General features: G+C 36.5%; 1 protein-coding gene across 1 annotated transcript; it reads right to left on the bottom strand.

The window, feature by feature from the left end:
• Window positions 1–1,885: 1,885 nt before the first annotated feature.
• Window positions 1,886–4,879, bottom strand: LOC128545511 (beta-microseminoprotein A1-like). The gene is made up of 3 exons (XM_053515823.1): window positions 4,788–4,879; window positions 2,185–2,302; window positions 1,886–2,000 (listed from the first exon to the last, which is right to left on the bottom strand). Exons 1-3 carry the CDS (start codon window positions 4,876–4,878, stop codon window positions 1,886–1,888), a joined length of 324 nt encoding a protein of 107 aa, XP_053371798.1. The 5' UTR covers window position 4,879.
• Between the last annotated feature and the right edge of the window lie 12,872 nt (window positions 4,880–17,751).

Genomic DNA, 17,751 nt, shown 5'->3' with positions numbered 1-17,751 from the left:
GTCACAGAGCCCCAGGTTTTTAAATCTTGGGTCCAGGTAGGTACTGACAACAAGGCCATAAAAGGTTTCAATACCTCTGAAACGACGTTGACATTGTGCTGACAGTTCAGCAGCTAAATTGCTACCTTGGCAATCATTAGATGCTGTTGATCTCAGAAGTAGTGACACCAGGGGAATCACTTTAGAAACTGAAACATGTTTTTCTGTTGATATCTCTCTTGTGACTTTCTTCAAATGGTTTCAAAGCTTCAATGGAAAGAGTTATCATGGACCACTTTTCCTTACTTAAGCAAAGGGATAGCTTTCCAATAAGACAGAGGATTGTAGTAACAGCTTCCTTCTGCTCTAACAGTCTCTTAAACATATAGAACACAGAGTTCCACCTTGTTTCAACTGACTGTATCAGTTTGTGTTCTGGACATTTAAGTTGGTTCTGAAATTCTTTGAGCTTCTCTGCTGCTCTTGTGCTGTGATGAAAGAAAGTTACAATAGCACTGCATCTCTGCTGCATGTGAAGAAGATCAGGGAGAGCCTTATTAGAGTCTTTCACTACCAAATTTAGGGTAAGTGCAAAACATGAATAATGTGCCCAACCTGCTTTGCGCACAGCTGCAACAAAGTTTGCACCATTATCTGTGATTACAGCCTGAACTTTATGCCCCTGTCTGTTATGCCCCATTCCTGAGTGACCTTTTTCAATTCCGAACAAATATTTTCAGCACTGTGTTGTCCTTGAAAACTACAGGTTTGTAGAACATATGCTTGCATTTGCCAGTTCTTGTCAATAATATGGAATGAAACAGTTAAGTAAGCCTCTGTGGCCCTTGATGTCCAAATGTCTGTTGAGAGTAAAACACTATTTGCACCATTTACAGCTTTTTTTACTCTTCATACAGTTTTGGTATTTTCTCTTTCATCAATTGTTTCCTACTTGGAATTATGTAGCGTGGGTCGAGTATCTTCACTAAATTCCTAAAACCCTCATCTTCAACAATGGAGACAGGTTGCAGGTCCTTTGCGATCATTTCAGCAAGGCTCCTTGTAATATTGATCGCTCTTGGGGAATTACAATTATTCATTTTACCAATCAAATAACGATTATTCATTTTAGTCTATAGCCTATCCACTTGTAGCTTAAAAAAGCAATTTTATAGTGTCCCTTTCATGGTTAAATTAAACACACACACACGCACCATGAACACAAACTCGGCGCAGTGCAGTTATTTGTTAATCTTAGTTTTCATTAAATAACATTAATGAAGATTCATAAATATTGTAACAAATGTATTATTTGTTTTTCCATGAATACATTGTTAACAAATGACACTTTATTTGTAAAGTGTCACCATTTTTCAACACCAGCAAAATATACACTTTAGATAACCACATTTTGTGGTGTATAAAACCGCAGTTTTACAAAAAAATACCACATTTAAACCATGGTTTTGTTTTGTTACAACAACTATGGTGATGACACTTGTTATACTTGCTGATCCAACACTAGTTATTCGCTATCATTGCTCCTGTGGATCCTACTAAGATAGACTGATGTGAGTGGTTTTATAAAGCAGAAAAGGTTTTGGAGTCAGCTGCACCAAACATTACAAGAATGACGCTAATCCTAAAGTGCACATGTTCTGTGACTTCCAGTTTCCATGTTGTCTTACTCATAAGAGCGATTTCTTTGTTGATATAATATTGATTTCTTTTATTATTTAAAAGAGCACAGTCAGGTTTCTTGACAAATCAGATCACAAGTCTTACTATCAGTAATGCTTCATCAAGGCTTTATTATTGCTTTAGATCAAAGTAACAAATGTCATATAATTTTGTGTCTCTGGCCTCTTAGTCCAGTAATAAACGTTTGTTCAATTCACCTTCACAATTACTTTCCAACCAAGCCACATGGAGCATGTGGATTTTTTTGATCTATCACTTTAAAAGTACAGGTTTTGTAATCATGTTTAATGATGCAGTCTCCAGATGTGCCTGTTGGCCACCTGTAAAATAAGAAAGAAAATGTAAGTGCATTATATTAAATACGTATTGTTACAGGAAGATGCTCAGTGATAGGGGTAATGTTATGTGACCAGTCAATTAAAAAATGTCCTTCCAGCAGAGAAATAAATCGTGGTTGTAATACTGTATATATTTTACATATAAAACATTTTGGCATGTATTTACCCATTACAGCAACGAAGGGCCTTGGAGGTGCATGAGCACTCGTCACACCTGCTGTTCTTCCATTTGGATCCAAACCGATGCTGGGTGTTATCCACATCATCCTGACAGTGAGTGGCATCTTGAGAAGACCAACATTTATTTTAAAATGCAATGTATACACCAATTAGCCATAACATTAAAACTTCAAAACATTATGCCCAGTATTATGTCTACGGTATATGTCACCCAAACACTTCTGATCCTTTAATCCTCGTGTTACCGCATGATCTGATTATCAAGACCTCCGATAGTGTGTTGTGTGATCTGGCACCAGGACGATAGCAGCAGATCCTTTGCATCAGATAACCCTCCTGTTATTTTCAAATTTCCTAATTTTTTTTTATCCTTGGGGTCAATTTGGCCCCAGCAATTTCAACCTCCAGAAAAGTATTAATAATTAAAATTGTTCCCCAAGTTTATGTATAAAAGTGACATATATATATATTTGCTTCATATTAAATCATTAGTTTTAAGACTTTAAACTTTGAATGGGGTCAAAATTACCTTACAGATAATAGGGGGTTTAAGCCGTTTAAGTTGCAAGGAGGGGCCTAGATTGGATTAGAACATGTCCAGCACATCACATGGATACTTGGTCGGATTGGCATCTGGGGAATTTCGAGGCCAGTTTAACAACCTTGAGCTATTTGGCTACTAAGCCTCATATACAGCAAGCTGTAAGGCACTAAATGTCCTGATACTTTTTTGTATCGTAGCTAGCATTAAATGTCTTTTATCAATTTTTGGTACATTGGTTTTCAGTGGGATTGAACTAGATACACACACACACACACACACACACACATACATACACACACACACACACACACACAGACACAATATCACTCAGATAAACTCAACTACCTCAAAATATTGAGACTGGACAGATTAAATTACCACATGCACAAACACACTGATCTACAGTATACTACCAAACTATTGTACACAATAAACCTGTAAAAAATAAAATTGTACAAAATAATACGAACCTGTAAATGTCTTTTTGCACAATATTCATTATTTGGTAATTTTCACTAACTATTTATTTTTACTGCTACTTACGTAATGTATACTGTTTACTGCCCCCACCCCCCATTACCTCAACTCATCACCTCATTACCACAAAGTATTGCAATGTTAATGTTTGTCACATTGTCAATTTGTTGCTCTTGTTTTTACATTTGTATGTGCACTTTATGTTGTCTTAAAATTAATGTTAACTTATGTTAACCTAAAATTCCAATCTGTCTTGTCCCAGCTAGCCAGCTAATTAGGTTTCTTAGTTAGCTAGTGATTTTTTGTTCATTTTTGTTGTAAATTTATGCTGCATGTAGCACCTTGGTCCTGGAGGAACCTTCTTTCATTTCACTGTGTACTAACTGCACATGGTTGAATTGACAATAAAGCCTACTTGACTTGAATAGATGGGCTGGTCTTTGCTCAATGCAAGGATAGATAAGCCTTGGGTGATCCTGTCACCAGTTTACTTGTATACATACTGCCTGGCCAAAAAAAAAAAAAAAAACTTTAGGAGTGTTAAATTATTGGTCCAACACTTAAAAAAAACTCTAAGGGCTGTGCTGAAACTTCAACTTTGTGGAAGAAATGAGAGAAAAAACAATCATGAATGGAGATCACTTAAACTCTTAGAAAAGATGCATGGTGGAAAAAAACTGATAGAAATCATGCTTTAGTTGCTCAGGTCTACACTCAGCAACATTATTCAGCTGATGACCTGAATGTACTGAAAGACCAGGAATGACCACATGTATGGAGTTTCTCTTCCCTGATGGAACAGGCATATTCCAGGATTCAAATTGTGAAAGAGTGGTTCTGGGGGCATGAGGAATTATTTAAACACAATGATTTGCAATGAAACTGTGCACTGTAGTCGAAGCTAAATTAGGTCAAAGACATCTTGGGAGTGTCTGGGCAGAGTAATTAATAACAAATGTCAATATATTGTTATGTGTGAGAATGGCTTTGGAATATTTCGATCATAAGCCTTACAGGTTGATGTGAACAAGTTGTCATCAGAATGAGTATCCTATAATAGATTGATGAATTAGTCATGTGAAAAATAAAAACACATGACAAAATAAAAAAACTGTAGTAATTTTTTGTGACCTATCTGTAAGGACAAACACTGTTTGGTGTTTTCAGAGTGGGTGCAACGGTATGATCTTGTTTAAATAGTAGATATAAACTTCCAGAGAACTCTAAGGAAGAACCGGCTCTTATAGCATCTGTTAAAAAAGGAGGAACAAATTGTATGGTAATAAACTAAAGACTTTGTTCTGTATATGTGAGCTTAATCATTACAGGAATAAAGATACATATGAACAGACAAATTTTAGCATGTTTGTTTATGATAAAACTAAAATAAAGCAGAGAGATAAGGCTTAAACACTTGGGAGATACATAGTTTGCCCCGCATCACTGTGAATATTTGTAAAGACCATACAATAAAAAAAAGAAACTGTTAGCCTTGATTCTAAAGCCAGTTATAAGGATTGCTTGTGTGTATGTGCGTGGTGGTGGTGGTTGTGTATGTGAACATTTACCTGGTTCCACTATTTTTATCCAGCAGGCAGCATGGCTCATATGAAAGAGGGCAAACAAAGGAAACCCCACAAACACTAAACTTTTCAGCATAGACTTTGGAACAAAAACAAAATGAACAAATTGATTAGTGTAACAGGTTAAAAAAAGGTGCTTCCACTTGATTGAATTTTTAGGTGTATGGCCCTTTAAACACAATAAACCAGCACTCTTTGTTCATTGGCTGGTGCCCTGTTGGAAATTGCTTTCGGTTAGGTCATTAATATTCGCGCCAAGCAAGAGAGTGGTTGTAATGGGTGAGTGCTCCTGAAAAATGTACATTACTTAAATATACTTTTTATATTTTGACAATGTATTTTTTTCAAATTTTGAAAAATTATATTGCAATAGTTATTGTGCACCTGTCATTGCAGGACGTCTTGAGAAGAATGCTTTGAAAATTGACCACTACATATAAATGTTTTTTATCAGGTACATTTATTTAAGAGCACTGTAATTTGCAAACTGTATTGTATATTTACTGTCAAACGTTTATTAATATTCACGCCAAGCAAGAGAGTGGATGGGATGTCTTGAGAGAATTGCTGTGAAATTAACCACTCCATTGAAATATTTTTTATCAGAATTAAATATCCCACCGAACGCGTGAAATGGTGTCAATTGTCGCAGTGATTACACACATTGCAGATTGGAGTCGTTACATCAGGACAAAAATAGCTTTTTTTTTTTTCAAGAGAACTTCGTCAAAAGTGAAGATTTGACAGTGAAGTTTTTTTTTTAAAACTCCCTTGTCTATGTGCTAGTCTCCTTGATTTTATGTCAGCTTTGTTTATGAGAATATTTGGGCATTAGTGAAATATCACTGACTGTGTTAACGTTGCTTACTGGACTATTTACATGCATGTACATACATGCACAGTTAATTACACATTACAATAACGAACAGAGGTGTCTGAATATACTATAAAGCTCACTGCCACTACATACAAAACTCCAAAGACTCCGCAGACAGCAAGAAGCGACAAAAGTTTAAAAATCTCAGTTTTTAAAAATTGACGGCTACATGTGGACATGGCCTTATGGTTAATATAACAATATTACTACTGCCAGGTACAAAAATAAAATGCTACATTTCTAACTCTCCACAACCATTATAGCAGCATGCATGAAGTATTTGTCCCTTTTAACCTTAACAAATTTTGTGTTAAAAATTAGCCATATATAAAAATGTTTACAGTAGAAAACTTAAAATTCAAATTCTATTTGTCACATACACAGTCATGCACATTAGGATTATATATAAAATAAGAAATAATATATATAAAACCTTGGGCTATAGACAATATAGCTATAGAAGATAAGAACAAAATATGAAAAAAATTGTCTGCTCAAATATAGAAAATGTAGAAAATATAGAAAACGTGCATGTAAAAGTGCATGTAAACATCAGAGGTCTAAGTAATAGCCATTAGAGCAACCATTTAAACGAAAGTGTGCACAAAAACTGCCATTCTGTACAAACCGAAATTAACTTCAGGTCATTTCCAGAAACGTTAATGAAACCTATGAGACATTTACAGATAATTAATTCACAATAATATAATTCACAATAAATTTGTTAAGTCAACTCACCATTTTCCTCTCTAATGCTGGAAATGTATGAACTGAAGTGGGTGCCTGGGTTTAAATGCAACAAAAAGAGGGCTGGGATTATCAGTATTATTCAAACTGCCAGGAAACACTCCAAATCAGAATAAGTTGTGCAATAGTACTGGGTAATACTGGTGTTAGGTCATATTTGATACACTTAAGCTCCCCCTGCTGCTCCATGAGGCCAAACAGGTAAATGTAGGTACAGATTTTTAAATGTGATAAGTTTAACGTCATTGTATATTTAAATGTACGTATATGAGAGTGTATGTCAACATATTAGAACTTTAGGTTAATACACTCAACAAAAATATAAACGCAACACCTTTGTTTCTGCTCCGATTTTTCATGAGATGGACTTAAAGATCTAAAATTCATTCCAGATACACAATATTACCATTTCTCTCAAACATTGTTCACAAATCAGTCTAAATGTGTGATAGTGAGCACTTCTGCTTTGCTGAGATAATCCATCCCACCTCACAGGTGTGCCCCATCAAGATGCTGATCTGACATCATGAGTGGTGCACAGGTGTACCCTATACTGTACTGCCCACAATAAAAGGCCACACTGGAATGTGCAGTTTCTTCCTTTTTCGGGGGTCTGGGGACTCAGAACCGGTCAGTATCTGGTGTGACCACCATTTGCCTCATGCAGTGCAACACACCTTCTTCGCATAGAGTTTGTCAATTGTCAATTGTGGCCTGTGGAATGTTGGTCCACTCCTCTTCAATGGCTGTGTGAAAGTAAGCACATCCCAAACATGCTCAACGGGTGACATGTCCGGTGAGTATGCTGGCCATGCAAGAACTGGGACATTTTCAGCTTCCAAGAACTGTGTACAGATCCTTGCAACATGGGGCCGTGCATTATCTTGCTGAAACATGAGGTGATGTTCATGGATGTATGGCACAACAATGGGCCTCAGGATCTCATCACGGTATCTCTGTGCATTCAAAATGCCATCAATAAAATGTTGACAATCTGATAAACTCTATGCGAAGAAGATGTGTTGCACTGCATGAGGCAAATAGTGGTCACACCAGATACTGACCGGCTCGAAGCCTATTTCAGTTGTTTCTATGAACATTCAGCAAGTATATCATTCTCAGGAAAAAAAACAACCTGTGATTTTTGCCATTTTCCTCCCACATACTGGTAGTTAGATTAGCTACATTACATTGCCCATAGATGTGAAGGAGTTTGTGAATGTGTATTTACATGTTGCTCTGTAATGTCTTGATATATTATCACCTTTCTTTCGATGGTACAAAGATGGACTAAATTAAATTGTATGTAATTTTTAAATACAAGTTTAAATGTCAAATGTGTTAAATTTAAATGTTAAATTTAAATTATAGTTATATATTCAGGAATATGCTAATTTTCTCCTGCCTTTCTAAGATTTCTTCCATGGGAAAACATGCCATTGGAAAGATTTCCACTTTTGCATCATATTGCGCTAGTTAGCATAATACACAAGTGTAGCAGTTTTTTCCTGATTGTGAATGCAATGCTATCACAACAATTAGTCTTTCATTTAGTTTAAACTTTAAAATTATAGACGTACAGAAGCAAAAATTAAGTAAAGAGTGCATAAGCTGTAGCTTACCTGAATGTGTCAGAATGGCCACAAATATTCAAATGTGTCAAAAAGAAACAATTAAATATTTACTTTTGCTATCTCATATACATGCAGGGATTTTGCATACTCTAATTGGTGCGCACTTGAAAATATGCACATATGAAAAGCATGTTAAATCCAATTTTAAGCAATTTCCCTCTGGGATTAATAAAGTTATTGGATTCTTGAATTTTCTCTGATGCACGTGTGCTTAAAAAATATAATTAATTATAATTTTAAAAATCCAGCAGCAGATCTATAGAAATTTTAAATGATGGCAACTTTAAAATAATGAATAACGTTTTGCAATTTTCTAAACTGAGATTTTGAGTCCAGATGTTTAACTTCATTATATGTTGCAATTCATATTACATAATTACCCTAAAATATAGAGTATTCCTTTCTCTATCTTTATTTATATCACTGTACTCCAAACCGCTATTTTCTATTACCACTGACTTTTCCTGTTCCTGTGAATTGTTTAACTATTTATAATTATTAGAAAATTGAGCAGCACAGTGTTTTTGCTTAATGTTGAGTGCTATGCTCATTGTAGGCTGTAGCTTCTAATGGACAACCAGGTATCTTGTTAATAAACTACAGTAGTTAGTGCGACACAAAGTACTGGTGGCCCAGAAGTATGCTTGCTGTGTGAATTATTGCAGCACATCACATTTCTACAAATATGCTTTACAAAAAACTTGCCAAAAATCAGAGACAAAAAGTCCTTTGGCTCTTTGGAAGCAAAATATGAAGTGTCTTGTGGCTCAGGACTTTTTCACAGTATTGTACATACAGTAATTGTAATTTCTCACAAACAATTCATGCACTTGAACCTTAACAACTATTATGGTAACAACATATTTTTAAAAGTCATTTCAAAGAGGTTCTTCTTGAGGGTCACAATTCATGTATTCTGTTTAGAGACCCTTTTTGGAGAAACTTGGAGTCATGGGCATTCGTCCTAATTGTCAAGTTGTGATAATGGGCTTCCTTAGTAGCTGTTGGCACAATCAATAAACAGAGTGAGCTAAACTTGCTCCTTAGAATACATCCCAAACTCCAATAGATCCAACCCTAGTTATTCGCTATCATTGCCCCTGTGGATCCTACTAGGATGGACCCAAGTGTGTTCCATAAAGCAGAAAAAGATTTGGTGTCAGCTGCACCAAACAATACAAGAATGACATGGGTCTTCTCAAAATAATTTTTAACGCTTATTCTAAAGTGTACATGCTCTGTGACTTTCATGTTGTCTTACTCATAAGAGTGATTCCTTTGTCGATATTCTATTGATTTCTTCTATTATTTAAAAGAGCGGAGTCAGGTTTCTTGACAAATCAGCACTTAAGGGCCTTGGGGGTGCATGAGCACTCTTCAAAATTGTTATTCTTCCAACTGGATCCAACCAGATGCTGGGTGTTATCTACATCATCCTGACAATGAATGGCATCTTAAAAAGTATCAACATTTATTTTATTAATTTTGAGACTTTAAACATTGAATGGGTCAAAATTACCAAATTACCCTACAGATAATAGGAGGGTTAAGTCGTTTAAGTTGCAAGGAGGGGCCTAGATTGGATTAGAACATTTCCAGCACATCACATGGATACTCGGTCGGACTGACATCTGGGGAATTTGGAGGCCAGTTCAACAACCTTGAGCTATTTGGCTACTAAGCCTCATATACAGCAAGCTGTAAGGCACTGAATGTCCTGATACTTTTTGCATCTTAGCTTGCATTAAATGTCTTTTATCAATTTTTGGTACATTGTTTTTTTTAGTGGGATTGGACTAGATACACACACACAAACACACACACACACGGCCATGGACACAATATCACTCAGATAAACTACTGTACCTTAAAATATTGAGACTGGACAGATTAATATACCACATGCACAAACACACTGATCTATACTACAAAACTATTGTACACAATAAACCTGTAAAAAATAAAATTGTACAAAATAATACGAACCTGTAAATGTCTTTTTGCACAATATTCATTATTTGTTCATTTTCACTAACTATTTATTATTGCTCCTACTTACGGAATGTTTACTGTTTACTGCCCCCACCCCCCAATACCTCAACTCATCACCTTATTACCAGAGAGTATTGCAATGTAATGTTTGTCACATTGTCAATTTGTTGCTCTTGTTTGTACATTTGTATGTGCACTTTATGTTGTCTTTTTTGTGTAAAAACTTAATGTATAAAATTTCAATCTGTCTTGTCTCAGCTAGCCAGCTAATTAGGTTTCTTAGTTAGCTAGTTAGTTTTTGTTCATTTTTGTTGTAAATTTATGCTGCATGTAGCACTTTGGTCCTGGAGGAACCTTATTTTATTTTACTGTGTACTAACTGCACATGGTTGAATTGACAATAAAGCCTACATGACTTGACTAGATAGGCTGGTCTTTGCTCAATGCAAGGATAGAAAAGCCTTGGGTGTTTATGATCCTGTTACCAGTTTACTTGTATACATACTGCCTGGCCAAAAAAAAAAAAAAAAACACTTCAGGAGTGGTAAATTATTGGCCTGCATCAAGTACTCAAAACAATTAAGGAGATTTTTAATGATTGAAATTAGGTTAAGAACTGTCCAACACTTTAAAAACCTGTACCCAATAAACATTGGACGTCGGATAGACGTGCAGATCACGTCTATATTGGGTCCGTCGGTCCATGACCAGTTCTGGACATCTATTCGACATCCAAACTAGGTCCACTATTTGGACGTCCAACCATGACCCAACTTGGACGTCATTTTGATGACCTAATCTGGCTTTTTTTTTTTTTTACGTCATTTTGACGTCCAAACTAGGTCCACTATTTGGACGTCCAACCATGACCCAACTTGGACGTCATTTTGACGACCTAATCTGGCTTATTTTTTTTTTATGTCATTTTGACGTCCAAACTAGGTCCACTATTTGGACGTCCAACCATGACCCAACTTGGACGTCATTTTGACGACCTAATCTGGCTTTTTTTTTTTTATGTCATTTTGACGTCCAAACTAGGTCCACTATTTGGACGTCCAACCATGACCCAATTTAGACGTCTATGGCAGTGGCAGTAAAAGTGTCTTACAAAGTAGTGCCTATCAACACATGATTATACATATGAATACAGATTATTTATAAACAAACAAGATTTATTATTTGTATGACTATTTATTTATTTGGTACACCATATATAAATATTTTTTTACATTTTCCTGTTTCCCTAACAGTTTTTATTTTATTTAAAGTAGCCTATAATCAAGTCATTAAAATTTTGATTTTATATTGTATTGTGGCGTAGGCGGGGCGGCGGCTGACGACCATCATGCATTGCGGGAGGGTTTCTGTGTGTTCACCATGTTCGGGAAGTTTGTTTGGGCTAGTGGCTTCGGCCATGTTTGTGTATAAGTGTGTGTATGACCTGTTAAATGTTCCCTGGTTCATGCTTAGGCTGAATTAGGTGTAGGTTCCGGGTGAATGTGTTGCTCATGCTATAGAGTGCTGTGTGTAAATAAAGTACTCTCAGCAATTAGCATTGGGCAGCAAGCTCACTTGTTCTCCAAAATCCTTCCGGCGGTAAACCGCTGCAATATTAAAATAAATAAATATATATATTAAATTATGTAAATTATATTCTATATAAATAAATCATGATAGCCTATCCACCTTATTCCTATCTTACGAAAGACTGTAATTGGACGTCCAAAAATGACATGGAAAAGACGTTCCACTGACGTCAACATTAGACGTGCGGTAGTCGTCGAAAAAAAGATGTCGCCTGGCGTTATAAAACAACCCCCATCAATAGAAGGAAATTGGACGTCCAAAAATGACATGAAAAAAACGTCACTACGACGTCACATTGCGCAGTGGGTAAGGACTGTGCTGAAACTTCAACTTTGTGAAAGAAATGAGGTCAGCGAAAACAATCACTTAAACTCTTAGAAAAGACGCATGGTAAAAAACTGATAGAAATCATGGTTTAGTTGCTCAGGTCTACGCTCATCAACATTATTCAGCTGATGACCTGAATGTACTGAAAGACCAGGAATGACCACATGTATGGAGTTTCTCTTCACTTAAGGAACAGGCATATTCCAGGATTCAAATTGTGAAAGAGTGGTTCTGAGAGCATGAGAAACCATTTAAACACAATGATTTGCATTGAAACTGTGCACTGTAGTCAAAGCTAAATTAGGCCAAAGACATCCTGGGAGTGTCCGGGCAGAGCAATTGATAACAAATGTTAATATATTATGTGTTATGTGTGAAAGGGGCTTTGGAATTTTTTCGATTATGTGCCTTACAGGTTGAGTATCCTATGATATATTGATGAATTAATCATGTGAAAAATAAAAACACTTGACAAAATAAAAACACCAGAGTAAACATGAAGTGTGTCATTTGTTGTGAATTATCTGTAAAGACAAACACTGTTTGGTGTTTTCAGAGCGGGTGTGACAGTATGATCCAGTTTAAATAGTAGATATAAACTTCCAGAGAACTCTAAGGAAGAACCAGCTAATACCGACTGTTATAGCATCTGTTGAAAAAGAATGAATAAATTGTATGATAATAAATTAAAAACTTTGTTCTGTACATGTGAGCTTGAGCATTAAATAATAAAGAATAAAGATGCATATGAACAGAGAAATTTTAGCATGTTCGTTTATAATAAAAACAAACATGCTTTTTTATTTTTAGAGATGTGTGGGGGAAATGCTGTTGCATTTAGTATGCCTGCTTATGTCTGCTAAGGCCTCCTGTCTAAACAGGACATCTGACATCTGACGATGGAAACTTACAAAATCACAAATGTAAATGCAGTTTGTTGATCCGATGTTATATGGCAAATCCCTGTATTATGATAAGGTGCTGTCACTAAAAAACAAGCAAAACTGAAACTTGTAGGGGATGATGCTACACATTATTATTTACTTATTTTTATTGTTTTGAATGCTTCTCATGATCTTTTGCAAACTTTGTAATTATGAAATGGACCAAACTGTAGCGGGTGGAGTTATAGCAGTTTGCAAATCATCCAAACTTTAGACTGAATTTAAAGCAAAAAAAAAATAAAAATTAAGCAACTGTTTTCTAACAGCATGTAGTAATTCTTCCTTCTTTTTGAATATATAAATTTTACACTGAAACTGTTTTGCATAGCTTACATCTAATCACCTTTTGACTTTTGTGTAAGTTCCCCAGACTCCATAAAACATAATTTGCATTGCAACAACACTGTGGACACTTGCAGTTGGTTCAGCAGAATCCAACCCGGTAGCATGTCCTGTTCACACGTTCGTGCTGATGATTTAAATCTAAACTGGAGCCAGTGTCCAACTTCGTAGTAAATGTTTTAAATATTGATATTTGTTTAACCTGGAAATGACAGTTAATGAGTACAAACACAAGACTATACAAACTGTCATTTGACTATTATTAGTGGGCTTGTGTGTTTGCAACAAGACCTTTTTCCTGGCCTTTATTTATTTATTATAGGAGTTGCCAGGTCAAGGTCATTTGATCTGCAAGGTCTGGCACAGTCTGGCATGCTGAATGTCCTTCCTGTTGCAACTCACCCAGTTTTTCTACTCTTGGAAATGACACTGAATCTCAGTGGCCGTGAAAAGATTTAAGCAGTTGGGGTTATTAAGGAACCAACAGTGGTGACTTGGCGGTAAAGGGCTCAAAACCCCCCACCCTTATGATCAGCAACCATCAGCAACCTCAAATGTCTAAAGCACTACTGCCCCTGTAACAATTTCTTAATACAGCACCTACTATTTTCTAGTAGTGGGGTATTCAAATAAAATGTATAAATGGGCAGCTATTTTAAAGTTATGTAGTTATTAAAGGCCCAAACAAGCATCTTGCATAATACCTACCCATTGTATTGAAGATGTTTGGTTTTGTTTCATTTTGGCACTATATTAATATCTTTTTTCTGAAGCCACATACCCTGAATGTATACTTGTGGAAAATAGCCATACATTTCTCTGCCCAGTCAACTTAAATTATTCTATTTTAATTGTCAACTTTTTATTAATGAAGTCAAAATGTCATCAAATTTTCTAATACGTCCTCTTGTGCAAGGAGCTGGTGTTGGACCATGAACAAGCAGATAAACCAGTACAACATGGTAACAAATTGATCTGAAAGTTGAAGTTGAAGTAGGCTTTATTCTTATTACAACCATATACAGTTAGTACACAGTGAAACGAAACAACGTTCCTCCAGGACCAAGGTGCTACATGCAACATAAATTAACAGAAACACTAAACTAGCTAACCAAGAGGCCTAGTTAGCTGGCTAGCAGAGACAGGACAGAAAGACCTAACATAAATTACAACATAAAGTGCACGTGCAAATGTGCAAACAAGAGTAACAACAACAAAGTGACAGTGCGCAACCACAACATAACAGAACATAAAATATGGTGTTGAGGTAGTGGGAAAACATAAACATTCCTTAACACAGCAGCAAGAATTGAGGAATTAGTGCAAAAAGTAGTCCAGTAACGATCATTTGAAATAAAGCATTTAGAGGTTGGTGTGTACGATAATTTGGTGGTGTAGGTCAGTGTGTCTGCACTTGTGTTGATTAGTCAGTGATTAGTGTGTGTGTGTGTGTGTGTGTGTGTTTGTGTTTATCAGTCTAGTCCCTTTTTGTTGAGGAGACGGATGGCTTGTGGAAAAAAGCTGTTGCACAGTCTGGATGTGTGTGAAATATCTATATCGTCCAAGTTTGGACGCTGCGAGCAACCAGGATGGGGGAAGACACTGCCTGAAGAGATTGTCTGGCTTGGAGTTCTTTGACCCTGGATGATTGAAGAGGATGAAGTTATACATGCAAATAAAAGTGACCACAGAGCCTGGTGAGAATTCAGGCTCTTTGCGCTCTATAAATATTTCAGGTTTTGTGGTCGGTCCAGACCATGTATGGGATCCCTGTCCCAACGAACAAGTGTCTCCATGCCTTCAGGGCAAGCTTGATGGTCAGAAGCTCTTGTGCACTGATGCCATAGTTCGCCTCATTTGAGGGGTTAAGCGGTGTAAAAAAAAAAAGGCAGGGTTGCACTTTCTAACTCCATGCTCGTTCCTGATTTTTATTTCTTTCTACATTGTAAAGGAATGCTGAAGGCGTCCAAAAATGCATTAATCTCCTTTGAACAGTTATTGAACGCCTCTAATCTGAGGTGCTGTTAATTGGTCATTTTTCAGGCTAATAACTCTAAATGAACTTTTAGTCTGCAGCAGAGGTAGGTTTTGGTCTCGCCCTCCTGGGATGGCCTTCATGAGAGCCAGTTTCATTATGGTACTTGACGGATTTTGCAAATGCACTTGACAATACTGTTCTTGCAAGAACTACAGTATTACAGAAAGGCTGACCTCTGTGTCTTAAAATAACAACTAACTTTTGTTTTTGTTGTTGTTACATAATTACCTAATTCCATATGTGTTATTTTATAGTTTTGAAATCCCCAGTATTGTTGTAGAATGTAGAGAATAAACCACTAAACAAAAACAAAAAAATTTGCAAGTGACCCCAAACTTTTAAACGGTAGTGTATATTGTTACGGCGATGCTATATACTTCCGGTGTTTTGAATATTGTGACAGTGATTGGTAAATGGCGTGTTTTACGCTAAGCTCTCTCTACGTGTATTGTTTTGGTCTGACTGCGCCCAGTACGAGTTCTTGGACGTACCTCCAATTCACGGTGTCGAGTCCAGGTTAGTATGCCTTAGGGTTTATATAAGCAGAAGATAGAGTAAGACTTTGTTTAGACACACTAGATAGGAGTGAGAGCTAATTGTTCTACTTACGTTTTGGGCTAGTCAATGTAGTTAGTGGGGATCCCACGTCTTGATTTTGTTTTTTTAGTTTTGTTTATAGGTTAGATTGACTGCCGCGCATAAGTTAGAAAGTGTTTTATTTTATTTATTTATTTGATTTAAGCTCCGCTTGTGGCTCCCACTGTCTTATGTGTTATTCGATCTTTCTGTATAAATTTTCTGTAAATATTATTTCTTTCTCTGCTTGTACTACTGGTTTCCACTGTAACCATAGAGCAATTGGGTGTGTGTTTTGGTGCTTTGAATTACTAAAGTTTGCTAAAACTCAGTGCTACTCTCGAGTCTGTCTCATCATTGTACACAAGTGACTCTTCTAATAGTAATCAGTGACGGTCTTAAATATATTAACCTTCCTTTTAAAATTTTTTTCTTATGTCAGCCTCCTATCTCCCTTAGACAGCAAAAGCAAATGTAACGACTAAATAGAAAAGTGTAACATAATTAGGGGCTTGTCCTAAAAAGTTTACTTTTTACGTTAGTTGAGGAGGCATTCTTTAAATTTGAACTTGAAATTAAGTGGCTCATCTGTCTTTTAGATGCTTAGACAACCTTAGGGTAAATAACGTACCTTAAGAAGCATCAACGCGAATTAGAATATTAAGCTTGACCATGGCATTTACCCTGCAAAGTTTTATTGACAATCCCACATGGGAGGTAACTGAAAAATGCAGGAAAGATGACTTGCTTATAATAGCTACCCACTATCAGATTCCTGTTTCAAAGCAATCCTTAAAGAAACAAATTAAAGCAAAGTGATAGATCGGCTATGCGAATTGAGAGTTTTAAAATTAGCTCATGCGGAAAGAAAGACTGATCCTAGTGGCGAGGGGCAGGATGTGCTTGGGGCAGGTAAAGGGGAGATAGAGACGGCCGAGTTAAACACTAATGTGGACGTCGGACCTGTTGTGCACCTTTCTTACCATTTTCACCAAGTACTTTGAGTTCGAGGGAGGAGTTACATACAAAGGGGAGCTGGCACGGCTCTGTCTGGTGGCAGAGGATCGAGCACAAGCCCGCCAAGCAGAGTTGGATCCACGTCTAGAAGTCCGCAAGCTCGAAATTTAGGCCGATAAGGAAGTGAGGTTGCATAAATTGGATATTGAGGCAGCTATAAACCCTTAGATCCCTCCTGTGCACCCAAGCCTCTCATCGGTGAGTGATAATTTGACTAATTCTGGGTACACCACATTTGACATGGGTAAACGCATTCCTTTGGAATCCCTATTTAAGAGAATCGGAAATGGACAGCTATTTTAACGCTTTTGAACGAATAGCGAACTCTTTGGGTTGCCCTAAAGATGTGTGCCGTTTACTCTGAAAGCACACCTCTGAGGATGTACAAGGCCCATTACTCCCACTTTAAAAACACAATGACCTATTCTGGTAACAAATCTGCTTGGTGCTGAAGCTGTACTATTTTAAACCTTTTGAATATGTACTGGTCAGCATGAATATACACATGGATGCGGATATTAAAAGTATGAGGGCTGTTCAAGTCAACCCAGGACTTTGGATTGTGGATGTTAAAGAACAATTAGTTCACATGTTCATTGATAATCAAATTGAATGGTGACACATTTGTTGCCCATTTGTAAAGTGGATAAAAGGAAGGCAAATAGGAAACCCCAAAATGGTGGGGTTTTTTTCAAGTACATTGTTAAGCGAATCATTTTTATCAAAAACCAACCAAACAAAAAAAAGTTAAAAACATGTTTTGAATTGTACATATTTTCACACCACAGCAATTTGCACACCATTAAAAAATATCAAAGAATGAGAGATTGTACATTTTATTATTTTATGGTTATGTTACTGTAAG

This window comes from Clarias gariepinus, chromosome 17 (genome assembly GCF_024256425.1).
Source record: "Clarias gariepinus isolate MV-2021 ecotype Netherlands chromosome 17, CGAR_prim_01v2, whole genome shotgun sequence".
Classification (NCBI taxonomy): Eukaryota; Metazoa; Chordata; class Actinopteri; order Siluriformes; family Clariidae; genus Clarias; species Clarias gariepinus.
The sequence above is the reverse complement of the archived record's forward strand: the minus strand, read 5'-3'. Positions and strand labels throughout refer to the sequence as shown.